General features: G+C 35.5%; 2 protein-coding genes across 4 annotated transcripts in view; both read left to right on the top strand.

Moving 5' to 3' along the window:
• Positions 1-2391: 2391 nt before the first annotated feature.
• LOC122306262 (probable disease resistance protein At5g66900) lies at positions 2392-7503 on the top strand. 2 transcript variants are annotated; one of them, XM_043118700.1, is made up of 6 exons: positions 2392-2641; positions 2849-3492; positions 4350-4741; positions 5056-5417; positions 5872-6083; positions 6182-7503. In XM_043118700.1, the coding sequence occupies exons 2-6, from the start codon at positions 2865-2867 to the stop codon at positions 7024-7026; spliced, it is 2439 nt and encodes an 812-aa protein (XP_042974634.1). In that variant the 5' UTR covers positions 2392-2641; positions 2849-2864; the 3' UTR covers positions 7027-7503. The 2 variants fall into 2 exon arrangements, with proteins under 2 accessions (XP_042974634.1, XP_042974630.1); XM_043118696.1 differs by having other exon boundaries at positions 2788-3492.
• A 1654-nt stretch (positions 7504-9157) lies between these two features.
• LOC122306280 (probable disease resistance protein At5g66900) overlaps positions 9158-20614 on the top strand; it is a 71761-nt gene continuing 60304 nt past the window's right edge. Inside the window, exons 1-2 of one of the 2 annotated variants that reach the window (XM_043118715.1) lie at positions 9169-10221; positions 11191-11600. In XM_043118715.1, the coding sequence (XP_042974649.1) occupies positions 9579-10221; positions 11191-11600 (1053 nt within the window). In that variant the 5' untranslated portion in view covers positions 9169-9578. Of the gene's footprint in view, positions 10222-11190; positions 11601-20614 lie in introns of both variants that reach the window. The other variant, XM_043118718.1, reaches the window with a different exon arrangement.

Genomic DNA, 20614 nt, shown 5'->3' with positions numbered 1-20614 from the left:
TTCATGTTAAGTCAAGTTTGTGTAAAATACATGGGGCCACAACAACTGTGGAGTATGTATTTAACTGCATAGTGATGTGTAGAATGCATGGGGCCACAACAACTGTGGAGTATGTATTTACACATAGAATACATGGGGCCACAACAACTGTGGAGTATGTATTTTTCATGTTAAGTCAAGTTTATGTAGAATACATGGGCCACAACAACTATGGAGTATGTATTTAACTGCATTGTAATGTGTAGAATGCATGGGGCCACAACAACTGTGGAGTATGTATTTACACATAGAATACATGGGGCCACAACAACTGTGGAGTATGTATTTTTCATGTTAAGTCAAGTTTGTCTAGAATACATGGGACCACAACAACTGTGGAATATGTATTTTTCATGTTAATTTAAGTTTCAGAGCAAGTTCATGCTAAGTCAAGTTTCAGATCAAGTTCAGTTCATGTTTCAATTTAAGTTATGTCAATTATGCTATGTTGTATGCCAAGTTATGCTTTAATTACTTATGAATTTGATTATGCATTTATGCTTTTACTGTCATCCATGCATCATTAGTCTGTGTAGAAGTTTTTTGTTAACTTGCTGAGATTTGTAATCAAATCTCACTGTGGTAGTCCCAACTACCATTCCCCCCGAATGGTAGATCTTGTTACAGGACCTGAAGGAGGATCAGGAGCTGACCAACTAGACACAGTCGACTGAACGACGGTGCGTCGTTAATGTTAATATAGTAGTTAAATTACTACTTGTACGATGGAGTTGCATCTCCAGTACTTTTGGATCATAACTATTTTGGAATAGTGCTGTGATCTTAGTTATTTAATGGATCTTTATGTATGAAGTATGTTTTAAGTATTTGGGATATTTTTAGTTTGGTGCATAGTATTGCTAAAAAAATAAAATTATCCGCTGCGAATATTGCATAATGTTAGATGCATGTTAGGATTATTGCATCTTATATGTCATGAACGGGGGCAGGTAACCTTGTGTTGCATGTCTCGACGCTTCAAATGTCCGTCCGATCCCAAACGGAATTTGGGGGCATCACAGAGGCCGTGTGCAGCATTCTCATTAAAATAGCCATATATATATAAAATGCTTCAAATGGCTATTAGAGACAAAAAATGGACTGCATTGAGTTAATTTTAGCTACAGTATATCCAAAATAAAAAGTCCTATTTGATTGATACTGTTTCTACATCAAATCTATATTTTATTGTTTTGTCAAGTGGAGATTTATGTGCACTGTTTTCAGTAGTGTAGATTTATGCAGTACGTGTAGTTTAGTAGTAAGTGCATATGGTTGGATGGAAAATTTTGTAGATACGATTGTTGGCTAGAAGAAAGTTTGGCAAAAATATATAGTTGAATGAAAAATATAGAAATTTGATTTGTAATTAGGATATTTATATAGAATTTTAGATGTGTTTAATTAGACGTTTATGGTTATTAGCATTAAATGACCATTGAAAATATGATTTTTAACCAATAATTTAATTAGAATATAATTACTAATTAAGAATGGTAAAATATGATAAAATTAAATAAATTAAAAATAAAAAAAAACTAAATTAATATTAGTTTATTATTATATAATGAATAAATGAATAATCCAAGGTAGGGATTTGATGTGAATAGAATAGACAAAGTTAAATTCATCTCATATTAACTAAAACAAGTGTTTGGTTTTGACTATTCCAATGAGAATGCTGTGAGCACCCTGTTTCAAAGCCAGTCTTGAACAATAAGTTGGTTTTGTAAATGCACACATTTTTCAATAATATTATCACCAATGATTAAAAGATAGAAAAAAGAAAGTGTCCATAATCCATGAATTACGAGTTGCAAATGATTTTGGCCTTATCTTGCTTTTAACAGTTCGACACAATATAAGTTGAGAAGTGTTTCAACTATAAAGAGATTTTATAAAAGTAAATTTATAAATTGACGTAATTTTATATGAGATAGTAAACCTACTTTATAATAAAATTAAATTTACAATCTACATCAACCACGTTAATTTATTTTTATTAAAATCATTTGTGATAAAATATAATTTCCATAAATTGAATAATATATTGAATCCATTTTACTGTCAACCACTATGGTGGCGTTATTTTATAAAAAATATTAAAATTTTCATTTTAAATTCTATATAAGAGTCGATTTTTTTTAAAAAGGATTCACAAAAATAAATACCTTCTATTTGAAATAGAATTTTAAAAAGAAATTATAAGATGATATAATTACTCATCGTAAATTACGAGATTATGCTGAATCTTCTACAGTTGACGGGCGTTAAATGTAACGGTAGAGTTGGGTGATCTGGGTCGGTGCGTGGCTTTGGTTTAAATGCAACGGTAGAGTTGGGAGATTATTCCTTTGCATTTTACAAAGACAGATGCGTTGCTTCGTTTCTAAGTCGAATACCAAGAGGACGAAGTCAATGCAATCAAACTTGGATAGGTAGAGGTCGAGAGCCTGAGATTTACAGGCACTCTCAATCACAGAGAATTGTGTTTTTTTCTTTTGCTGCGAAGAGGCATCTATATATTTCCTTTCTATGATTCCTCTATCACCACAACGAAATGAGAGACATGGAAGTTCCGGCCGGTGGAAGATTTTGAGAGGTAGTGTCTTTTTGTTTGCTTAGTTTCCAAAGATATCGACCACAAAATCTTTTATTTCCATCCAATTCTTTTAGATTAAGAAGATTGAAATATTCTTTGTCCTCTGGGATTATTTTGTTTGAAATTTCTGCTTTGCTTGCTTTCAGTGTAAAGAGAAATGAAAATGAGAAGAAACTGAAACGTAAATTGTTTCCACTTTTGGGTTAGTTGGCGAAGCAAAGTTATGGCAGGAGCATTAATCGGAGAGGCTGCTTTAGGAGAAGTAGTTGGAGAGGCATTTTCACTGTTGTTTGAAACAGTCAAGGATGTGGCAAACAAAGCCCGTCTGTTCGAACCCACTCTGAAAAGACTCCAATTCACGCTAGATTCTTTGACTCCAATATTCCAAGATATAATACGGTTAAACAGAGAACTGGAACACCGTGAAGAGGAAACGAAGAAATTGATTGATCAAATGAAAAAGGGTGAGAAGCTAGTTAGAAAGTGCTTGAAAATTCAGTGGTGGAACTACTGCATGAAACCCCATTACGCAGGCAAACTCTTGGAGTTGGACGAGGAAATTTCCAGCTTCTTTCAGTTTGATTTGCAAGCATTGACTGCGAGGAATGTGTTGGAGACTTTGGTGGGGGTGAACGATATTCGTAAGCACATGAATTTGTCCGTTAAGAATTCTCGGTTGAGTTGCGCGGTGCCTCTGCCCCCAGATTATATTGTTGGGTTGGATGTGTCTATAAAGGAGTTGAAGGTGCAGCTGCTGAAGAAGGAGGTGCCGGTGCTTGTATTGACTGCTGCTGGAGGATGCGGGAAGACCACGTTGGTGAAAATGCTTTGTCAGGATGAGGAAATTAAAGGTACTTTATCTCAAAATCTTTTTGGTGCCATTTTTGCCAAGGGCAAATATTATATGCATATTCTCTAAACTAATTTTTGGATCCTTTTATACTAAAGAGTGTACCGTTGGGTTTTACCAAAACAAAATTACATCCGAGTACTTGATATGTTTAAGGAAGTAATCACCTTGGGAAATCTTTAAATGGAATGATAGTATTGCACTAACCTTTCTGCACACACGTGCATGCTTGGTAGAATGAATGTTTGCACTCACGCATGATGACTACATTTTCTCCAAGTGTATCGTGTATGTGAGCAGTCAGAACTAAATCTGTATCATTAGGTAAAACATTTTCTGGTTGGCAGGCCCTTGCTAATCTAGGCTCATTCTTTTGTTTTACTTCTACAGCAATCTTTGTAGTTTTGTGGCAATATATTGTACTTTGGAATTACTGCCTTGGAAGAGTACCAATAGGAAATGGGGAAAAAAGGCAATCGTCATATCTTCATAATTGGTTTATTGTCTCATAAAATTGCTTTTGTTCATTTCTTACTCTATGCTGGGATTGGGTTTGGGAATTCCGCTCGACAAGACTTTGGGATTTGTATATATTTGTTTGCAAATGTTGAAATTGTGATTTAAGGGCGAACTTGTGTGCATAAGCCCCATGTTACAGGTTCGATTCTCCTTGGGATTGGATGCCATAGTAGTGCGTTGCTGTCTAGTCTCCCCGGGGGTATAGGTTCTATGGATGAGTCCTAACGTGGAGTGGTTCCCCGTCATAAAATATATATATATATATATTTGTTTGCAAATGTTGAAAGAGCTGAAATATGTTTTTAGTGGGAGATTTCTGACTATATTGTATTTGGATAGGCACATATAAGGACAATATTTTCTTTGTCCCCGTTTCAAAAACTCCAAACCTGAAGGTCATTATACAGAGGCTATTTTCTCATTGGGGCGAGCAGAAGGTTGAGTTTCAAAGTGATGAGGATGCAATCAACCAGCTTGAGCAACTTCTGAAACAAATTGAAGATCCTAAACTGTTAATACTGGATGATGTCTGGTCCGAGTCCCATATTGAGAAGTTTGAGTTTTGTTTGCCAAATTACAAGATTCTTGTGACTTCAAGAACTGCATTTCCTGGTTTTAGCTTCACATATAACATGAAACCATTAAATGATAAAGATGCAAGGACTCTTTTTCATCACTCAGCAAACTTGCAAGATAGGAACTCTTCAATCCCAGATAAAGATATTAACAAGGTACTTTGTACGTCTCTGATATAAACGTAGGAAATGCAGTAAATTTAATTTTTAATTTTACCCTTTCAGGTAACACATTTTAATAACCGAGGGAATATATGATACTATGTCAAAATCATGTTTGCATGCATTTACGCGTTGCTTTTGTTAGGCCAGCTGTCCCCAAAATTTGATTGAATAAAGAAAAAGTAGACATACAAACCACGTCATATTTACAAACAATTGTTGTGGATAGATAGCTAGAATTGTGGGAAAAATTACCCATGCAATCTAAAAAAAATAACTTATTATATTTAGATGGTCTTGGATTGCAGATATTGAAATTCTGTGGGGGGTTCCCTCTGGCCATTAAAGTGATTGGCAGGTCACTCTGTGGACAGCCTGTCGAGGTCTGGCGCAGTAAAGCGGTGAAATGGTCTACTGATCATTCTATTCTTGGTTCTAATAGTGATCTGCTTAATTGTCTCGGAAAGAGCCTAGATTTCTTAGATGATGAGCTCATCATCAAGAAGTGTTTCATGGACCTAGGTTCATTTCCTGAAGGCCAAAGGATCCATGTTACTACTCTCATTGATATGTGGATAGAGTTATACGAACTAGATGAAGATGGTATCCATGCCATTGCCAACCTATATGAAATCAGTGCTAGGAATCTGGCTAGTCTATTTGTCAAAAGGTATGCTGGGTTGTTGTTTGTATCATTTGATTTTCTTGTAGGCTGATTTATATTCACCAGTAGTGCCTAGTTCTTATATGCTGTGACTGTGTATATATGGCCGAAACATTGAATGTCTCAACATGATAAACTTTAAATTTCATTTGCTGTTATATTGTATCTTATTTGATATGTTGATGGCCGAAGTAAATATTTTTCATACTAGCCCAGGGATCTCCATGAGGAAGTCCAATTACTATTAAGAACTAGAAAGAAAGCGAAGTTATACCAGTTAAAAAATAATTCTGGAATGCAGTTCGTCTCATAGATGCTGGAGTTCTATTGTCATAAAAAATTATTCTTATCATTGACTTGTCTTTCCTATGTTATTTAGTGTTCATTTCATTGATACGCATATGTGAAGACTGGAGATCTTGAATATCTTTAAAGCGTCTAATTTTTGCTCTTTTAACAGGAAAGATGCAAGTGATTTTGCTAACTACTACAGTGAAGACTATGTCACACAGCATGATCTTCTTAGAGAGCTTGCTATCCATCAAAGCAGCCAGGGGCCAATAGAACAAAGGAAAAGACTGTTTATTAATATTGGTGAAAACAATCTTCCCAAGTGGTGGATGGACCAGAAGCAGCAATCTCTCAGTGCTAATTTATTGTCTATCTCAACTGGTTTGTACATTTTTCTTGCCCTCAAACACCCACACACACAAGTTGTGACCTATATAATATTTGGCACCCAGTCATAACATGTAGGATATTATTTGCAGATGCAATGTTCTCATCAAGTTGGTGTAATATTCAACCACCTGAAGTTGAGGTTCTAGTTCTGAACTTTCAAACAAAGAATTACCAATTACCCAAGTTTGTGGAGAAAATGGATAAACTAAAGGTGTTAATAGTCACAAATTATGGTTTCCTTCCTGCTGAAGTAAGTAATTTTCAGATACTTGGATCTCTACCCTATCTGAAGAGAATCAGATTAGAGAGGCTTTCAATTCCTTTCCTGTGCAAGATCCCAATGCAAATGAGTAGTTTGAAGAAGATATCCCTGTTTATGTGTAGTATCGGCCAGGCTTTTAGGAATTTTACCGTCCAGGTTTCAGATGCATTGCCAAATCTTACAGACATAAACATTGACTATTGCAAAGACCTAGTGGAATTTCCTGATGGGCTGTGTGATATTGCCCACCTGAAGAAACTCAGTATTACCAATTGTCATAAGCTTTCCGCACTACCCGAAGCAATTGGAATGTTGGTGAATTTAGAAATGCTAAGGCTTAGGTCCTGCACTGATTTGTCAGAGTTGCCAGAGTCAATTAGAAGCCTCCAGAACTTACGCATTCTTGACATATCCGACTGCCTGAGCATTAGCAAGTTGCCGAAACACATTGGTGAACTGCGTAATTTAGAAGAGCTCCACATGAAAGGATGCTTGAGATTGAGTAGACAGTTGCCAGAATCAATCATGGAGCTTAAGCAGTTGAAGCTTGTTATATGTGATGAAGAGAGGGCCAGGTTATGGGAGCCTATCAAGGACTTCCTCACCAATCTAAAGGTTGTAGTGGCAACTAAAGATATAAGTTTGAATTGGCTTCCCAATCGTTACTTCTGAGAATTTCCAATTCTTGGATAATGTTGTCGTTATAATTAAGTGCAACGTTCTGTTCTTTTCCCTTCCGTCTTTCCTTTGTCTTTTTTTGTTTCTTCTGAAAAGAGCATGAAACAAAGTGAGTTTGTACAACCAGAAGAAAGATGGTATATTTGGGGAATTGCATTATAGAGGAATGCTTCTAGTGAAAAGGATGTGGGAGATTTTGTGGTATGCTGTCAAAGAAGAGATCATGCTATTCAGAAAAGCTTTCATGGTATGAGAACAGGTCGGCCCAAAATGAGCTCAAAGGATTAGAAGCCTTATACTCTACTGCCGGCATGTCTCGCAGACTTGTTCACGTTGGTACATAGTTCTAATCAGCCCTGCATGATCCTTCCTTTTTTCATATTTTGTGAAATGATTATTGAAAGTTATATGACAAGTGATGATCTTCCGGTTCTCAATAAATTTTGAAAATAGACTAATGATAGCCCAGCTCCGGAGTTCAAAGCTCGATTTGTTTCCATTAACCATTTCATCTCATCTTAATTAATTATTATAATCTTTTCAAATTTATACTCATTTCATCTCATTTGATGCTCAAGCAGCGAGCTCCTATTTTGTTTGCCATCCTATTAGGACTGTACAAAAAACTTAAAAACCGACTTGGACCGACTCAGACCAGTCGCCAGAGATCGGAATATGCCGGAACTGGCGTAGAAGCGGTCGGTGCATGGTGGAATTTATTTAAAACTGATTTCCAACGGTTCAGTCCTAGTTTGAGCTCGGGCCGAACCGCTAAACCGACTAATGATTTAACTGTATTTTTTTAAAAAAATTATACATATATGAAACGACGCCGTTTCACTTAAGTTTTTTAAGACTTAGTATTTAAAAAAAATATAAAGGGAATAATGTCGTTTTAACTCTAGAGTTCACACAGCGCACACTCCTCTTCTTCCTCCTCATTTCTTTCTTCACTTTCAGTTGTTGGCTGTCAAGTTTCTGCCACCCCCCTCTCTCTCTCTCTCTCTCTCTCTCTCACGATGCACGCAGCCACGCAGGGCCACCTTCGTCGTCATCTCTCTTTCACTCACTCTCTCTCTCTCTCTCTCTCTCTCTCTCTCTCTCGGCACACGCAACAACCGAATATGCCGACAAACCAACTAGAGTAACGTCGAGAGCGATGACGACGGTTTCCTCCCCTTTCACTGGCCGGTGTCTGTTGAGATTTACATAATTTCAATGCATTGGTGCGGTTTTGGTGTTAGACAAAAAATCGCACCGATACATCGGTTTTCACCCCTACGTCCTATTTCTCATCTTCCCCATGTTTCTTAGGATGTGTTTGGGTGTTAAAATACTCTCAACATTTTTCAACATATTCCACTATTTTTTATTATTTTATTATTATTTTTTATCTACTTTTTACTATTATTCAATATTTTATTATTACTTTTTACATACTTTTTTACTACTATTCACAACATACTTCAATATTTCTAACACTCAAACCCAACCTTAATATTCTTTCCTCTTATTTGTTTCTTCTTTTACTTTACTTTTTTTTTTCCTTCTTTTATTGTCAGAGACTCATAAAATACTCTGGGGTAGCATTGCTGTCAACTTTTGAATTATTATTTTTTTTAATTTATAAAATATCCAATGATAATTGAAAGTAGGGAAATACTATTCTCACGTAAATTTCTTACCGAATTGCATTTTATTTTTTAATATATATATATATATATATATTTACTTAATGATTTAATCATGAAACTGTTTTTAAATGAATTTGTAATTTTCTTTTACTTTTAAAAAATATTTAAATAGTTTTAAAAAATGTTTGAAAAAAAATTAAAAAAAAAGATGTTGATGTTCGGTGATGAGAATCCTATGTGAGCGTAGCAAGTTCCTTGAAAATAGAGTTTTGTTAAGTACAAATAAAATTACGTACTAATCTATATATTAATAGTGATTTTTTTATATTTTAAATTTAAATTAATATTATTTTTAATAAAATTTAATTTTTAATCAATTACATTAAATTAATACCTATATTAATACGTAATTATGATTTCAATTAATTTTTCTTTGAAATACTGCCAATAACGTTCCAAGTTCTAACCACCGGGTCCCACGATTAGTTGCTTTCGCTCCCAAGTCGTCTACTGAACGACCTAAGTCAATGCACTCAAACTCGGAAACTTCGAGGTTCATGGGATGAAATTTACATGCTTTCTCAATTCCAAAATAGTAATAATAATCGATTTCTTTTGCCTTTTCCTCCCTTCCAATTCTTTTCCACGAACTGACCCATGTTCTTCTTTATTTATCTCAAATAGCTTTATTCATGAGTTTCTGCTTTGTTTACTCATCAGAACAAAGAAGATGGGAGGAAATTTAAGGAGATTGATAAAAAAGAGTTGGTTACAGCTTTTGAGCTTAATACTTTAGCAGATCTGTGTTCGTCTTTATTTTTCTTGGGTGTCCGAGTGTTTGTGTACAAAATCCTTTCGGTTCTTTGATTTCTTCCCGATTTGGAGTTTTGGGTTTTATTGCGCAGCCAAGTTATGGCATCCGTAGTTGTTGCAAACGCCGCTCTGGGTGGAGCATTTGAAAGGGTATTTTCATTGTTGTATGAAGCAGTTACGGATGTGATAAACAAAACCCGCATGTACGAATCCATTCTCGAACGGCTCAAAGACAGGCTAGATCTTATGCGCCCTCTGGTTGCCGAGATGGTATTGTCAAACAGGGAACGGGATCTCTCAGAAGAGCGAACAAAGCGCTTGATCGAACGGATGGTGAAGGGCGAGAAGCGCGTTAGGAAGTACTCCCAGCTCTCATGGTGGAAATACCTCATGCGGTTCCATTATGCGAAAAAACTTATTCAGTTGGAAAAAGACCTCAGCGGGTTCTTTAAAGTTGAGCTACCGGCTTGGAATGCGATGAATGTGTTGGAGTCTGTGAAGGATATAAAGGATATTAGTCAGCGACTTAGTCGGCGACTGAGTTTGACCCGGCTGAATAGTGTTCCGTCGTGCGTGGTTCCTCGATTGCGTACTGATTTTGTAATTGGGTTGGATGTGCCTTTGAAGGAGTTGAAAAAGCAGCTTCTTGCGGTGGAGGTGTCACTGCTTGTCTTGACTGCTCCCGGAGGATGCGGGAAGACCACTTTGGTGAAAATGCTTGGTCACGATGACGACATTAAAGGTTATTCATCTCATTTTCTTTTTTAGTAGCTTTTAAAAGACTAGCTTGTGGATCTTTTATATGTTTGGCTTTTAAACTTGAATGAAATGAATGGAAATGAATTCTCCCTTTTAGAGCAACCTCATTTGCTTGGCCAAATGAGATGTTTGGTCAAATTTCATATAATTTGACTCAAAAACTCTTCACATTATTTTAGCTAAATCTAAAATAATTTAGATTTTTGTTACAGTGATTGACTAAAGATGGAAGACTACTATTCATTCATCAAATATTAAAATATTAATTTCTCATTCTAAAAAAATAAATTAAATTAATTAGAATATAATTAACATTTAACATTTAGAATATAATTATTATTAACATTTAACAATATTGTTTTTAATATTAATTTAATTAGAATATAATTACTATTAACATTTAATAATACTTTTTTGTAATATTAATTTAATATAATATAATTATTATTATTAACATTTAATAATAATTTTTTTAATATTAATTTAATTAGAAAATAATTATTATTAACATTTAATAATACTTTTTTAATATTAATATAATTATAATATATTAATAATTTAATATAATATAATTATTATCATTAACATTTAATAATACTTTTTTTAATATTAATTTAATTAGAATATAATTATTATTAACATTTAATTGGTAGAATTACAAAATATGATCAAATAAATTAGATAAAAATAAATTTTTAATTTAATGATATTTTATTATTATATACATAATGAATGACTAATCTAATGTGATGATTGAATTTAGATAAAATAGATAAATGTAAAAAAGTGTTAGATATTGGCCAAATTTAAATATGAATTTGGCTAAGCCTAGAGGATGCTCTTAGGATTCAAATTTCTGCAACAGTATTTGAAGCGTTGATAGAAACAAATCTCTGTTGAAACTTGTTTTCATGGCAGTTTTCTGATTACATTTTATTTGAAATTTGAATAGGCATATATGAGGAGAATATTTTCTTTGTCCCCGTCTCAAAAACTCCAAACCTGAAGGTCATTATACAAAAACTACTCGGCAAGGATGATCTGTCGCCTGCGTTTCAAAGTGATGAGGATGCAATCGACCAGCTGGAACAAACGCTGCTAGATCTAGTTAGGCAAAACAAACCTATATTGCTGATCCTGGATGATGTTTGGCCTGGATCGGAATCCCTTCTAGAGAAATTTGCGTTTGGTTTGCCTAATTACAAGATTCTAGTGACTTCAAGAACTGCCTTTCCAAGATTTAGCTTCACATATAAGTTAAAACCATTAAATGATGATGATGCAATGGAACTCTTTTGTCATTCAGCAGGCCTGCAAGATAGTAGCTCCTCTTACATTCCAGATGGAGAAATGGTTCAAAAGGTACCGTGCCAATCTGCAATATTGTTAGCAATTGTGCAATTTTTGGGAGTTATGTTTATTAGTGAAGAAATACATGATAGGTTTATTAAGTGAATTTAAAAGTATATAACACCATACCTACCTACAAAATCATGATTGCACTCTTGCGCTTGCTTGTTTTATTTTTGATACACCAATTGTTAACAAAAATTAAGAATATAAAGATAAACTAGACATACGACCATCTTTTCATATTTCATGACGATTAACATGGTTTAGATAAAATGAACTTTGACCAATATTAACCCCTTCAACCTTCAGCAAATAACCGATCCTTGAATTGCAGATAGTGAAAGGCTGTGGGGGGTTTCCACTGGCCCTGTGGGAAAATCACTCTGTGGGAGGTCTGCCGAGACTTGGCACCTTAGATTGGCGAAATGGTCTCATGGTTTTTCTATCCTTGATACTGATATAGACAGTGACCTGCTTGAGTGTCTTCAAAGTAGTCTAGAATTCAAAGGTAAGGAGATAATCTTGAGGGAGTGTTTCATGGACTTGGGTTCGTTTCCTGAGGACCAAAAGATCCCTGTTGCTGCCCTCATTGATATGTGGTCAGAACGATATGAACTAGTTGAAGATGGCATCCATGTAATTGCCAACCTACATGAAATCGACACACGGAATCTAGCTAATCTAGTGGTCAAAAGGTATGCTGGATTTTATTTTTATTTTTTCGTTTTTGTTTGTATAATTTGACTAATCTTCTTTTCATTGGATGGTTGTGGAACTTATATTCTGTTGTGCAAAGACTGAGGAACTTCAATATCTTCAAAGCATTTGTTTTCACTCATTTGTCAGGAAGGATGGAAGTCTGGTTGGCAGCCACTGCAGTGAAGACTTCGTCTTACAACATGATCTTCTTAGAGAGCTAACTATCCATCAATGTAGCCAGGAGCCAATAGAACAAAGGAAAAGACTGATCATAGACATAAGTGGAAACAATTTTCCCAAATGGTGGATGGAACAGAGGCTGCAACCTATCAACGCCCAACTCTTATCTATCTCAACTGGTTGGTTCATCTTCTCTCAAAACACACTAGCACACATTCATACACAACTTGTGATGTTTAGAATATTTGGTACCCCGTCCCACCAAATAGGATAATTTTGCAGATGAAACGTTCTCCTCAAGTTGGCGCAATCTTCTACCAGCCAAAGTTGAGGTTCTAGTTCTGAATTTTCAAACGAAGAACTACTGCTTACCTGGGTTTGTGGAGAAAATGGATAAATTAAAGGCTTTGATTGTCACGAACTATGGTTTCTTCCCAGCCGAATTAGGTAACATTCAGTTACTTGGGTTTTTACCGAATCTAAAGAGAATTAGATTGCAAAAGGTTTCAATTCCTTCCATTTTCAAGACCCCACCACCATTAAGGAATTTGGTGAAGATATCCTTGATTATGTGTAATATTGGTCAGAATTTTAGGAATTGCAATATCGAGATCTCACATACATGGTCAAATCTGATGGAGATAATCATTGACTACTGCAATGATTTGTTGGAATTTCCTACGTGGCTGTGTTATATTGTCAGCCTTAAGAAAATCAGCATAACCAATTGCCATAAGCTGTTTTCACTGCCCATAGAGATTAGAGAGCTGACGAGTTTAGAAGTCCTGAGACTTAGCTCTTGTACTAATTTGTCAGAGTTGCCAGAGTCAGTTACAAGCCTCCAGAACTTACGCATTCTTGACATATCCGACTGCCTAAGCATTAGCAAATTGCCAAAACATATTGGCAAGTTGCGTAATTTGGAGGAGATCCACATGACAGGGTGCTTGAGATTGCGTAATCCATTGCCGCCATCAACTATGGATCTTGAGAAGTTGAAGCGTGTAGTATGTGACAAAGAGAGTGCCAAGTTATGGGAGGCTATCTAGGAGTTCCGCATGGACGGCACTCGTATAGAGATAAAGATAGCTGAGAAAGATATCAACTTGAACTGGCTTGCTAATCGTTTATGAGAGTGAGAATTGCTTCATTTAGGATAAATGTTGGTGACATGATCTGGTATAACGTTCTCTCGTCTTTGTTCCTTTTCCCGTTTTATTACATCAATAGCATGAAAGAGGTCAATTTGAGGAATCTCAAGATTTGCACTCAAAGGGTAAGTTTGCAGTAGAAAAGGATAGAGGCACTATTTAGTATTTATTTATAGGTTGGAATGCTTGCGACGATTGATTGTAAAATAGTTATAAAAAAGTTGGGTGTGTTATGGCACCACCAATATATTGCGAAACATTTGTTTAGTGCAATGCTATGAGTGAGTTAATAAAAAAATTTCCGCAAAATGATTTTGACAATATTCATTTGCTTTAAAAAAAAAAAACATTTACTGACCTATTAGGGACAAATACTTCGTCCTATTAGGGAGCATCTCAATTGATGATTATGAATGAAAATATATATATATATATGAAATTTTTAATTTTTCTTAAATGAAAATTCAAGATATTTTTTTATCTTCTTTTGAAAAAATTTAAAATTAAAACAAAAAACTTAAATATTTAATTTTATTAGTGCTTGTCAAACATGTTCGTCATCAATGAAGTGAGGAATCTCATTTTGGGTGTTGAGGTATGTTGTGAATAGTATTAAAAAAGTAATAATAAAATATTTAATAGTAGTAAAAAGTAATGAATTGTAGTAAAAAGTAGATGAAAAGTAATAATAAAGTAATGAATAATAGTGAAGAGTGTTGGTAAGTGTTGAGAATTCTTAACACCCAAACCAGTTCTAAATGATCAATGCCACAACCCAACCCAACTCACTCAATACGCCATGAGGCATTGAGCACGTTGATGTCATCCAAAAGCTGACCAATGTTTGAGTGACTTGGTATAAAGCTCAAGCTCGGCATTTATGTTAAATCTCAATCCTCTGTCCTGGGAAGCACAAGAATGCCTATCCAGAAAAAAGAAAGAAAGATAAAAGTATCCTTTTTGTGAAAAAAGGGGGTAGAAGAAGCTGTAATGCAATGCCTTGAACCTCCGAATTGCCCACTTGGATGGAAGCAAGATAACGTGCAACCCGTTATATAGGTTGTTTATTTAGTCAAGAAGAAGACTCATATTGTCATCTTCAATAAATAAGGGTATTTATGTAAATTGATGTTATTTAGGGAGGCAATAAATAGATCATATTGTCGTCTTCAATAATTGTAGGGCCCACAAAGAAGAAAACTGAGATATTTTATTGGGACAGAGTAATGATACATATACAATTAATTTTTTACAAATTTTATATAACCATGTTTTAAAATAAGGGTATTTATATAAATTGATATTATTTTTATAAATTATTTTATAAAGATGCCCTTATTTAAATTATAATTATATAAAAAGATTGTAAAAAGAGGTGTATGTCTATCATTATTGGGACAAGAAATTACAAATGATCTAATTACAAGAGAGTGGCCGTGGATGGGATAGAGGGAGAACGAACCTACATAATTGTTTATTTTTCTGTTTTATTCTAAGGATGTGTAAAAAATAAGAGGAAGAGGTTACGTTTATTGGTTTTGTAAGCTAACAATTCATAAACAAAAGAAACACAAAAATGTCTTTTCTCTGTTTCATGTTTGATAATGGCTTCATACACAATGGTTTCTTTCTTCACATCTTTCATACTTGAACCAAACATCCTCCACTTATTTAAAATTTTTTTTTTCAAACCCGACAAGTTCGAATAAGGGTTTGAATTCGATCCGTTTCAACCGCTTTTTACCAATTGACAAAAGGGAAAAAAAAGAATGAAAATAAAAGGATTCATTGATGTTATTGCCAACTCTTGATTTCTTTTTCATGATCTCTTCTATATATTTGTATGGCCTCTTTTAGATTACACTTCTTTTTCTTATTATGATTATTATTATACCTTCTCATGAGCAGATGATCTCTCACATTCTCATCAAAATTAATAATTAATAACTTTTGAGGAGGGATTATAGATTTCTTTACAATTCATAATTTATTTAAATAATCGACTTATATATTTTTATTAATTAAAATTTTTGGCTAATTTATATTTGAAACCAAGTTTTATTGAAAAATCCAATGAATAAAATGCTTGGACTCTGCATTACATTTTTAAGTTTGTTTTCAAAACTCATCTTAATTCATCTTATTTAATTATTACAATTTTCTCAAATTCCAACAGAATATAATAAACAATTCAATTTTTTCAAATCTTAAAATAATAATATTAAAAAATAATATTCTAACAATATTTTATTCAACTTTTAATTTTCATCTCAACTCAACTCAACTCAACTCAGCTCAACATCGAAATACATCCTTATTCATTGCCATTTGTTTTCAGAGATGAGATGAAACCATCTCATCTCAACTTGTACGAAGAGACACTGTTTTATCCAAACACTTATTTTAAAATTGTTTCCTAATCTAAAACCATCTCATCTAATATAACTTCTTAATCCAAATACACAATTTTAAAAAACAATCTCATGTCATCTCAACTCAACAATCTCACTACTATTCACAAAATATCTCAACTCATCTTATTTCATCTCACTATCCAAACGATTAGGCAACACTCTGTGTATATATATAATCATTTCATCACTTTATGTTTAAATCCACTCCAAAATAGCTGAGAAAGGAATTATTTGATCCCTCTAGCTTTTTGTTGTTGCCCCGGTGTCCCTAATTCCCCACCAAGCAAGAGGCAAGAATCTCTCTCTCTTTGATTGCTTTCGTTTTAAGTTTCTGCTTAGCTTCGTTTTGATGCAGGATAACTGCATGTAATGGTTTTCTAGAAGATCTTGTTAGACAATGGAAAGTTTTGATCTCCAACCAAGCACCAACAAAACCATTATGATCACCCCTTTTCAATAGTTGAATTATCGAAATCAACATGCCTTTGATTTGTTTCCTATTTTGTTTTCTTGATTTGCTTCTTCTTTCGATTGTTTCCTTGTACCCTTATTTACTTTTCTGATTCATGATCCTACTATATATTGATCATCGTTGTAATAAGGATATTATTATTGGAGTTAATAAGAAAAGGGTGTGATCATTTACGTTGGTTGCTAGTTGTGGAAGACACAACTCTTCCTTGTCACAACACTTGTTTTTTTTCTACTTCCTTCTACTATGTCAATTTTGGCATTAGAGCAAGACTCTACCTAGTTTAATGGCGAGAGACGACAGAAACTACTCCCAAGGTGAAGATCGTGGAGTGTATGTATGCCTTATGGGCAGCAGTCAATTCAAAAGATCAAAGAAACCAGTAGCGATTTGAAGGGATTGAACGCACGCTGCAAGACATTCAAAGAGCCATACTGGTGTCCATGTTGGTAGTGACATGAATCAAGAAAATGAAGGGGTAGGTCGGGACCATCCAGGTGGGGATCGTGTCTTCATGCAATGGTAAAGGAACCAAGTGCATGACAATTCTTCTAGTGATGAAGAACTAGAAGGCTACATTCAAGGGGACCAAGGTGGCAGAAGGGCTCTAGACAACTACAACAACTTTAGAATCAAAATTGATTTGTCGTGTTTCAATGGCCACGTTCATGTTGAGAGTTTTCTTGATTGGCTGCTCGAGGTGGAGAGTTTTTCCGATTATATGCAAATTCCTGAAGGCCAACAAGTAAAACTAGTTGCTTAAAAATTGCGAGGAGGCGCATCGCATCAACTTGGTGGGAGCAAATGCAAAATAACAGAAGAAGGCAGGGCAAGCAACTAGTGCATGCATGGCCAAAACTGAAACGATTGATGAGAGCTAGATTTCTCCCTCTAGATTATGAGCAAATCTTATACTAGTAATATCAGAATTTAAGCAAGGAATGGGGACTGTCAATGAGTACACAGAAGAGTTTTATTGACTGAATGCTTGAAATAACCTTTTGGAGATCGAGGGGCAGCAAATTGCAAGGTACCTGGGAGGCTTATGCATAGCCACCCAAGACAAGGTGTCCTTACATACCGTTTGGACTTTGTTAGAAGTTATCAACCTAGCCATGAAGATTGAGATGCAGTTGGCTCGACCACCACCAAGGATACCAAATCATGCACCACAAGCAAAAGTTGTTGACTAGTGCCCACAACCAAATTACTCACGCCCACCCTCATCTATCTAGTTTCAAAGAGGGAACAACAGTAATCAAAATTTGAAGGCACCAGCGCAAAGGGAAAGAGGTAGCAATAATCTATACACTAGGCCTATTACAGGGAAGTGTTTTTGGTGCAACCAGTCGGGACATCGCTCCAATGAGAGCCCCACATGCTGATCAATCCACATGATAGGAAAAGGTAAAGAGGATCTGAGAGAAGGAGAAATCAGTGGGGATGAATAAGTAGAGGAACTTGTAGAAGGAGATGATGGAGAACCAGTAAATTGTATCATTCAACGTGTGTTGCTTGCACCCAAGCTTGAGGATAGGAGCCAAATGCACTCTATTTTCAAAACTTGTTGCATTGTTAATAACAAAGTATGTAACATGATAATCGACAGTGGTAGCTGCGAGAACGTAGTATCAAAGGCCCTTGTGACTTTATAAGAGTTGAAGGTGAACAAGCACCCACGTCCATACAAGATCAGTTGGATCCGAAAAGGAGCAGAGACATAGATAACTAACATTTTCCGTATTCCTTTATCTATTGGGAAGTTCTACAAAGATGAAGCAATGTGCAATGTTGTGGACATGGACGCCTACCATACCCTAATCAGTTGACCTTGGCAGTTCGATGTGGATGCCACTTACAAAGGGTGTGACAATGTTTACTCATTTTGGTGGTGAGATTGAGATATAGTGTTAATGCCCATAGGAGATAAGGGTCATGATTCCCTATATGCAGAAGAGAAGAGTGTTCTATTTACCCTAAGTGAAAATCAGTTTCTGGAGGATGCAAAAGAAAATGGAGAAGTGTGGACGCTAGTGGTGAAATAAGAAGAAACTGTCAACTCCTGTGACATACCTCCACAAATGCAGTACCACTTGACTGAGTTTAAAGGCCTCATGCCACAAGAGTTGCCTGAGGGACTACCTCCCATGTGAGATGTCCAACATCGCATTGATTTGATTCCTGGAGCAAGCTCACCAAATCTTACACACTACCGAATGAGTCCCAATGAACACAAGATTTTGCAAAGTCAAGTGGAAGATCTCCTTTGTAAGGGACTAATTAGGGAGAGCATGAGCCCGTGTGCTATACCAGCATTAATCACACTAAAAAAAGATGAGAGTTGGAGGATGTGTGTGGACAACCGTGCCATTAACAAAATCATGGTAAAATATTGGTTTCCCATTCTGTGACTGATTGATATGTTGGATATGCTTGCAAGGTCTAATATCTTTTCAAAAATCGATTTGTGGACTAGATATCACCAAACTAGAATTTAGCCTAGGGAAGAGTGGAAAACGGCTTTCAAAACCAAGGAGCGCTTGTATGAGTGTCTGGTGATGTCGTTTGGCCTCTCAAATGCACTGAGCACTTTTATGTGCATCATGCACCAGGTTCTTAAACCTTTCATCGAAAAATTTGTCATGGTCTATTTCGAAGACATTCTTATTTACAGCTTTGATCATTTGAGTCACCTAAGAGAGGTTCTATTGGTGTTGTTTACTCACAGATTCTAAATTAATTCAACGAAGTGCACTTTTCTAAGCAAGAAATTATTATTTCTCGAGTTTGTGGTGATTGCTGAAGGTATATATGTAGATAAAGGGAAGGTGCGTGCTATTCAAGAATGGCCAACACCCACCATCATCTATTAAGTTCACAGTTTCCTTGAACTAGCCACTTTCTATCGCCGATTCATTAGGAACCTCAACTCTCTTGCAGCGCCAATCACAGAGTGTATGAAGAAGGGGCATTTTACTTGGGGTAAGAAATAAGAAGATACTTTTACTACCATTAAAGAAAACTTATCCACAACACAAGTTCTTGCTCTACCTAGTTTTAATAAGTTCTTTAAGGTTGAATGTGATGCCTCCATAATTGGTATTGGTGCTGTCTTATTTCAAGAGGGGCGACCCGTTGAATTTTTTAGTAAAAAATTAAATGAAGCTAGACAAAAGTGGACTACTTATGAGTTGAAATTTTATGCAACTATACGATCTCTAAAAAAATGGGAGCACTAATTAATTAAGTGTGAGTTTGTCATCTATAGTGACCATCACGCCTTGAAGTTCATAAACACCCAAAACAGTTTGAATTGGATGCATGCCAGATGGTTCCGGTTTATGTAAAAATTCACCATAGAACTCAAACATAAATCTGAACAGCAAAACAAAGTGGCCAATGCCCTTAGCCGACGTGCATTAATGCTTGTGACATTGAAGGCCGAGACCACTGGGTTTGAATGACTTAAGAACTTGTATGTAGATGATGAGAACTTTGCAGAAATTTGGAACAAGTGTGTAATGGGGCAACCTAATTCCGACTTCCATGTCCAAGATGGATACCTCTTTTGTGGGAACCAGCTCTGTATTCCTCAGACCTACTTGCGGGAACACATCTTACGTGCGATGCATGAAGGAGGATTAGGAGGCCACGTGGGATGAGATAAAACAATATCTCTAGCTACTGAATGCTATTTCTGCCCCTAATTGAAGTGTGATGTAGGCAGGTTTGTTCAAAGATGCCTTGTTTGTTAAGTGAGGAAGGGCCAGTTGCAAAACACAGGATTGTACACCCCATTACCAGTGCCTAACAACATTAGAGAAAATTTGAGATGGACTTCGTGCTTGGGCTACTGCGCACTCAATGGGGTGCCAATTCTATTTTTGTAGTTGTGGATCAATTTTTTAATATGGCGCATTTCATTCCTTGCCGGAAGACATCGAAGTCAACATGCCTTTGATTTGTTTCCTATTTTTTTTTCCTGATTTGCTTCTTCTTTCAATTGTTTCCTTTTCCAGTTGTTTCCTTTTGATCCTACTATATATTGATCATCGTTGTAATAAGGATATTATTATTGAAGTTAATAAGAAAAGGGTGTGATAATTT

Source organism: Carya illinoinensis, chromosome 1 (genome assembly GCF_018687715.1).
Source record: "Carya illinoinensis cultivar Pawnee chromosome 1, C.illinoinensisPawnee_v1, whole genome shotgun sequence".
Lineage (NCBI taxonomy): Eukaryota > Viridiplantae > Streptophyta > Magnoliopsida > Fagales > Juglandaceae > Carya > Carya illinoinensis.
This window is presented reverse-complemented; position numbering and strand designations above follow the sequence as displayed.

What these genes read in the sequence shown, in the direction of transcription:
- LOC122306262 (XM_043118700.1), top strand. Translation starts at nt 2,865, where the DNA reads ATGGCAGGAGCATTAATCGGAGAGGCTGCTTTAGGAGAAGTAGTTGGA. An exon ending in TCAGGATGAGGAAATTAAAG is followed by an intron (nt 3,493 to 4,349) that starts GTACTTTATCTC and finishes GTATTTGGATAG; the next exon opens with GCACATATAAGGACAATATT. An exon ending in GCTAGTCTATTTGTCAAAAG is followed by an intron (nt 5,418 to 5,871) that starts GTATGCTGGGTT and finishes CTCTTTTAACAG; the next exon opens with GAAAGATGCAAGTGATTTTG.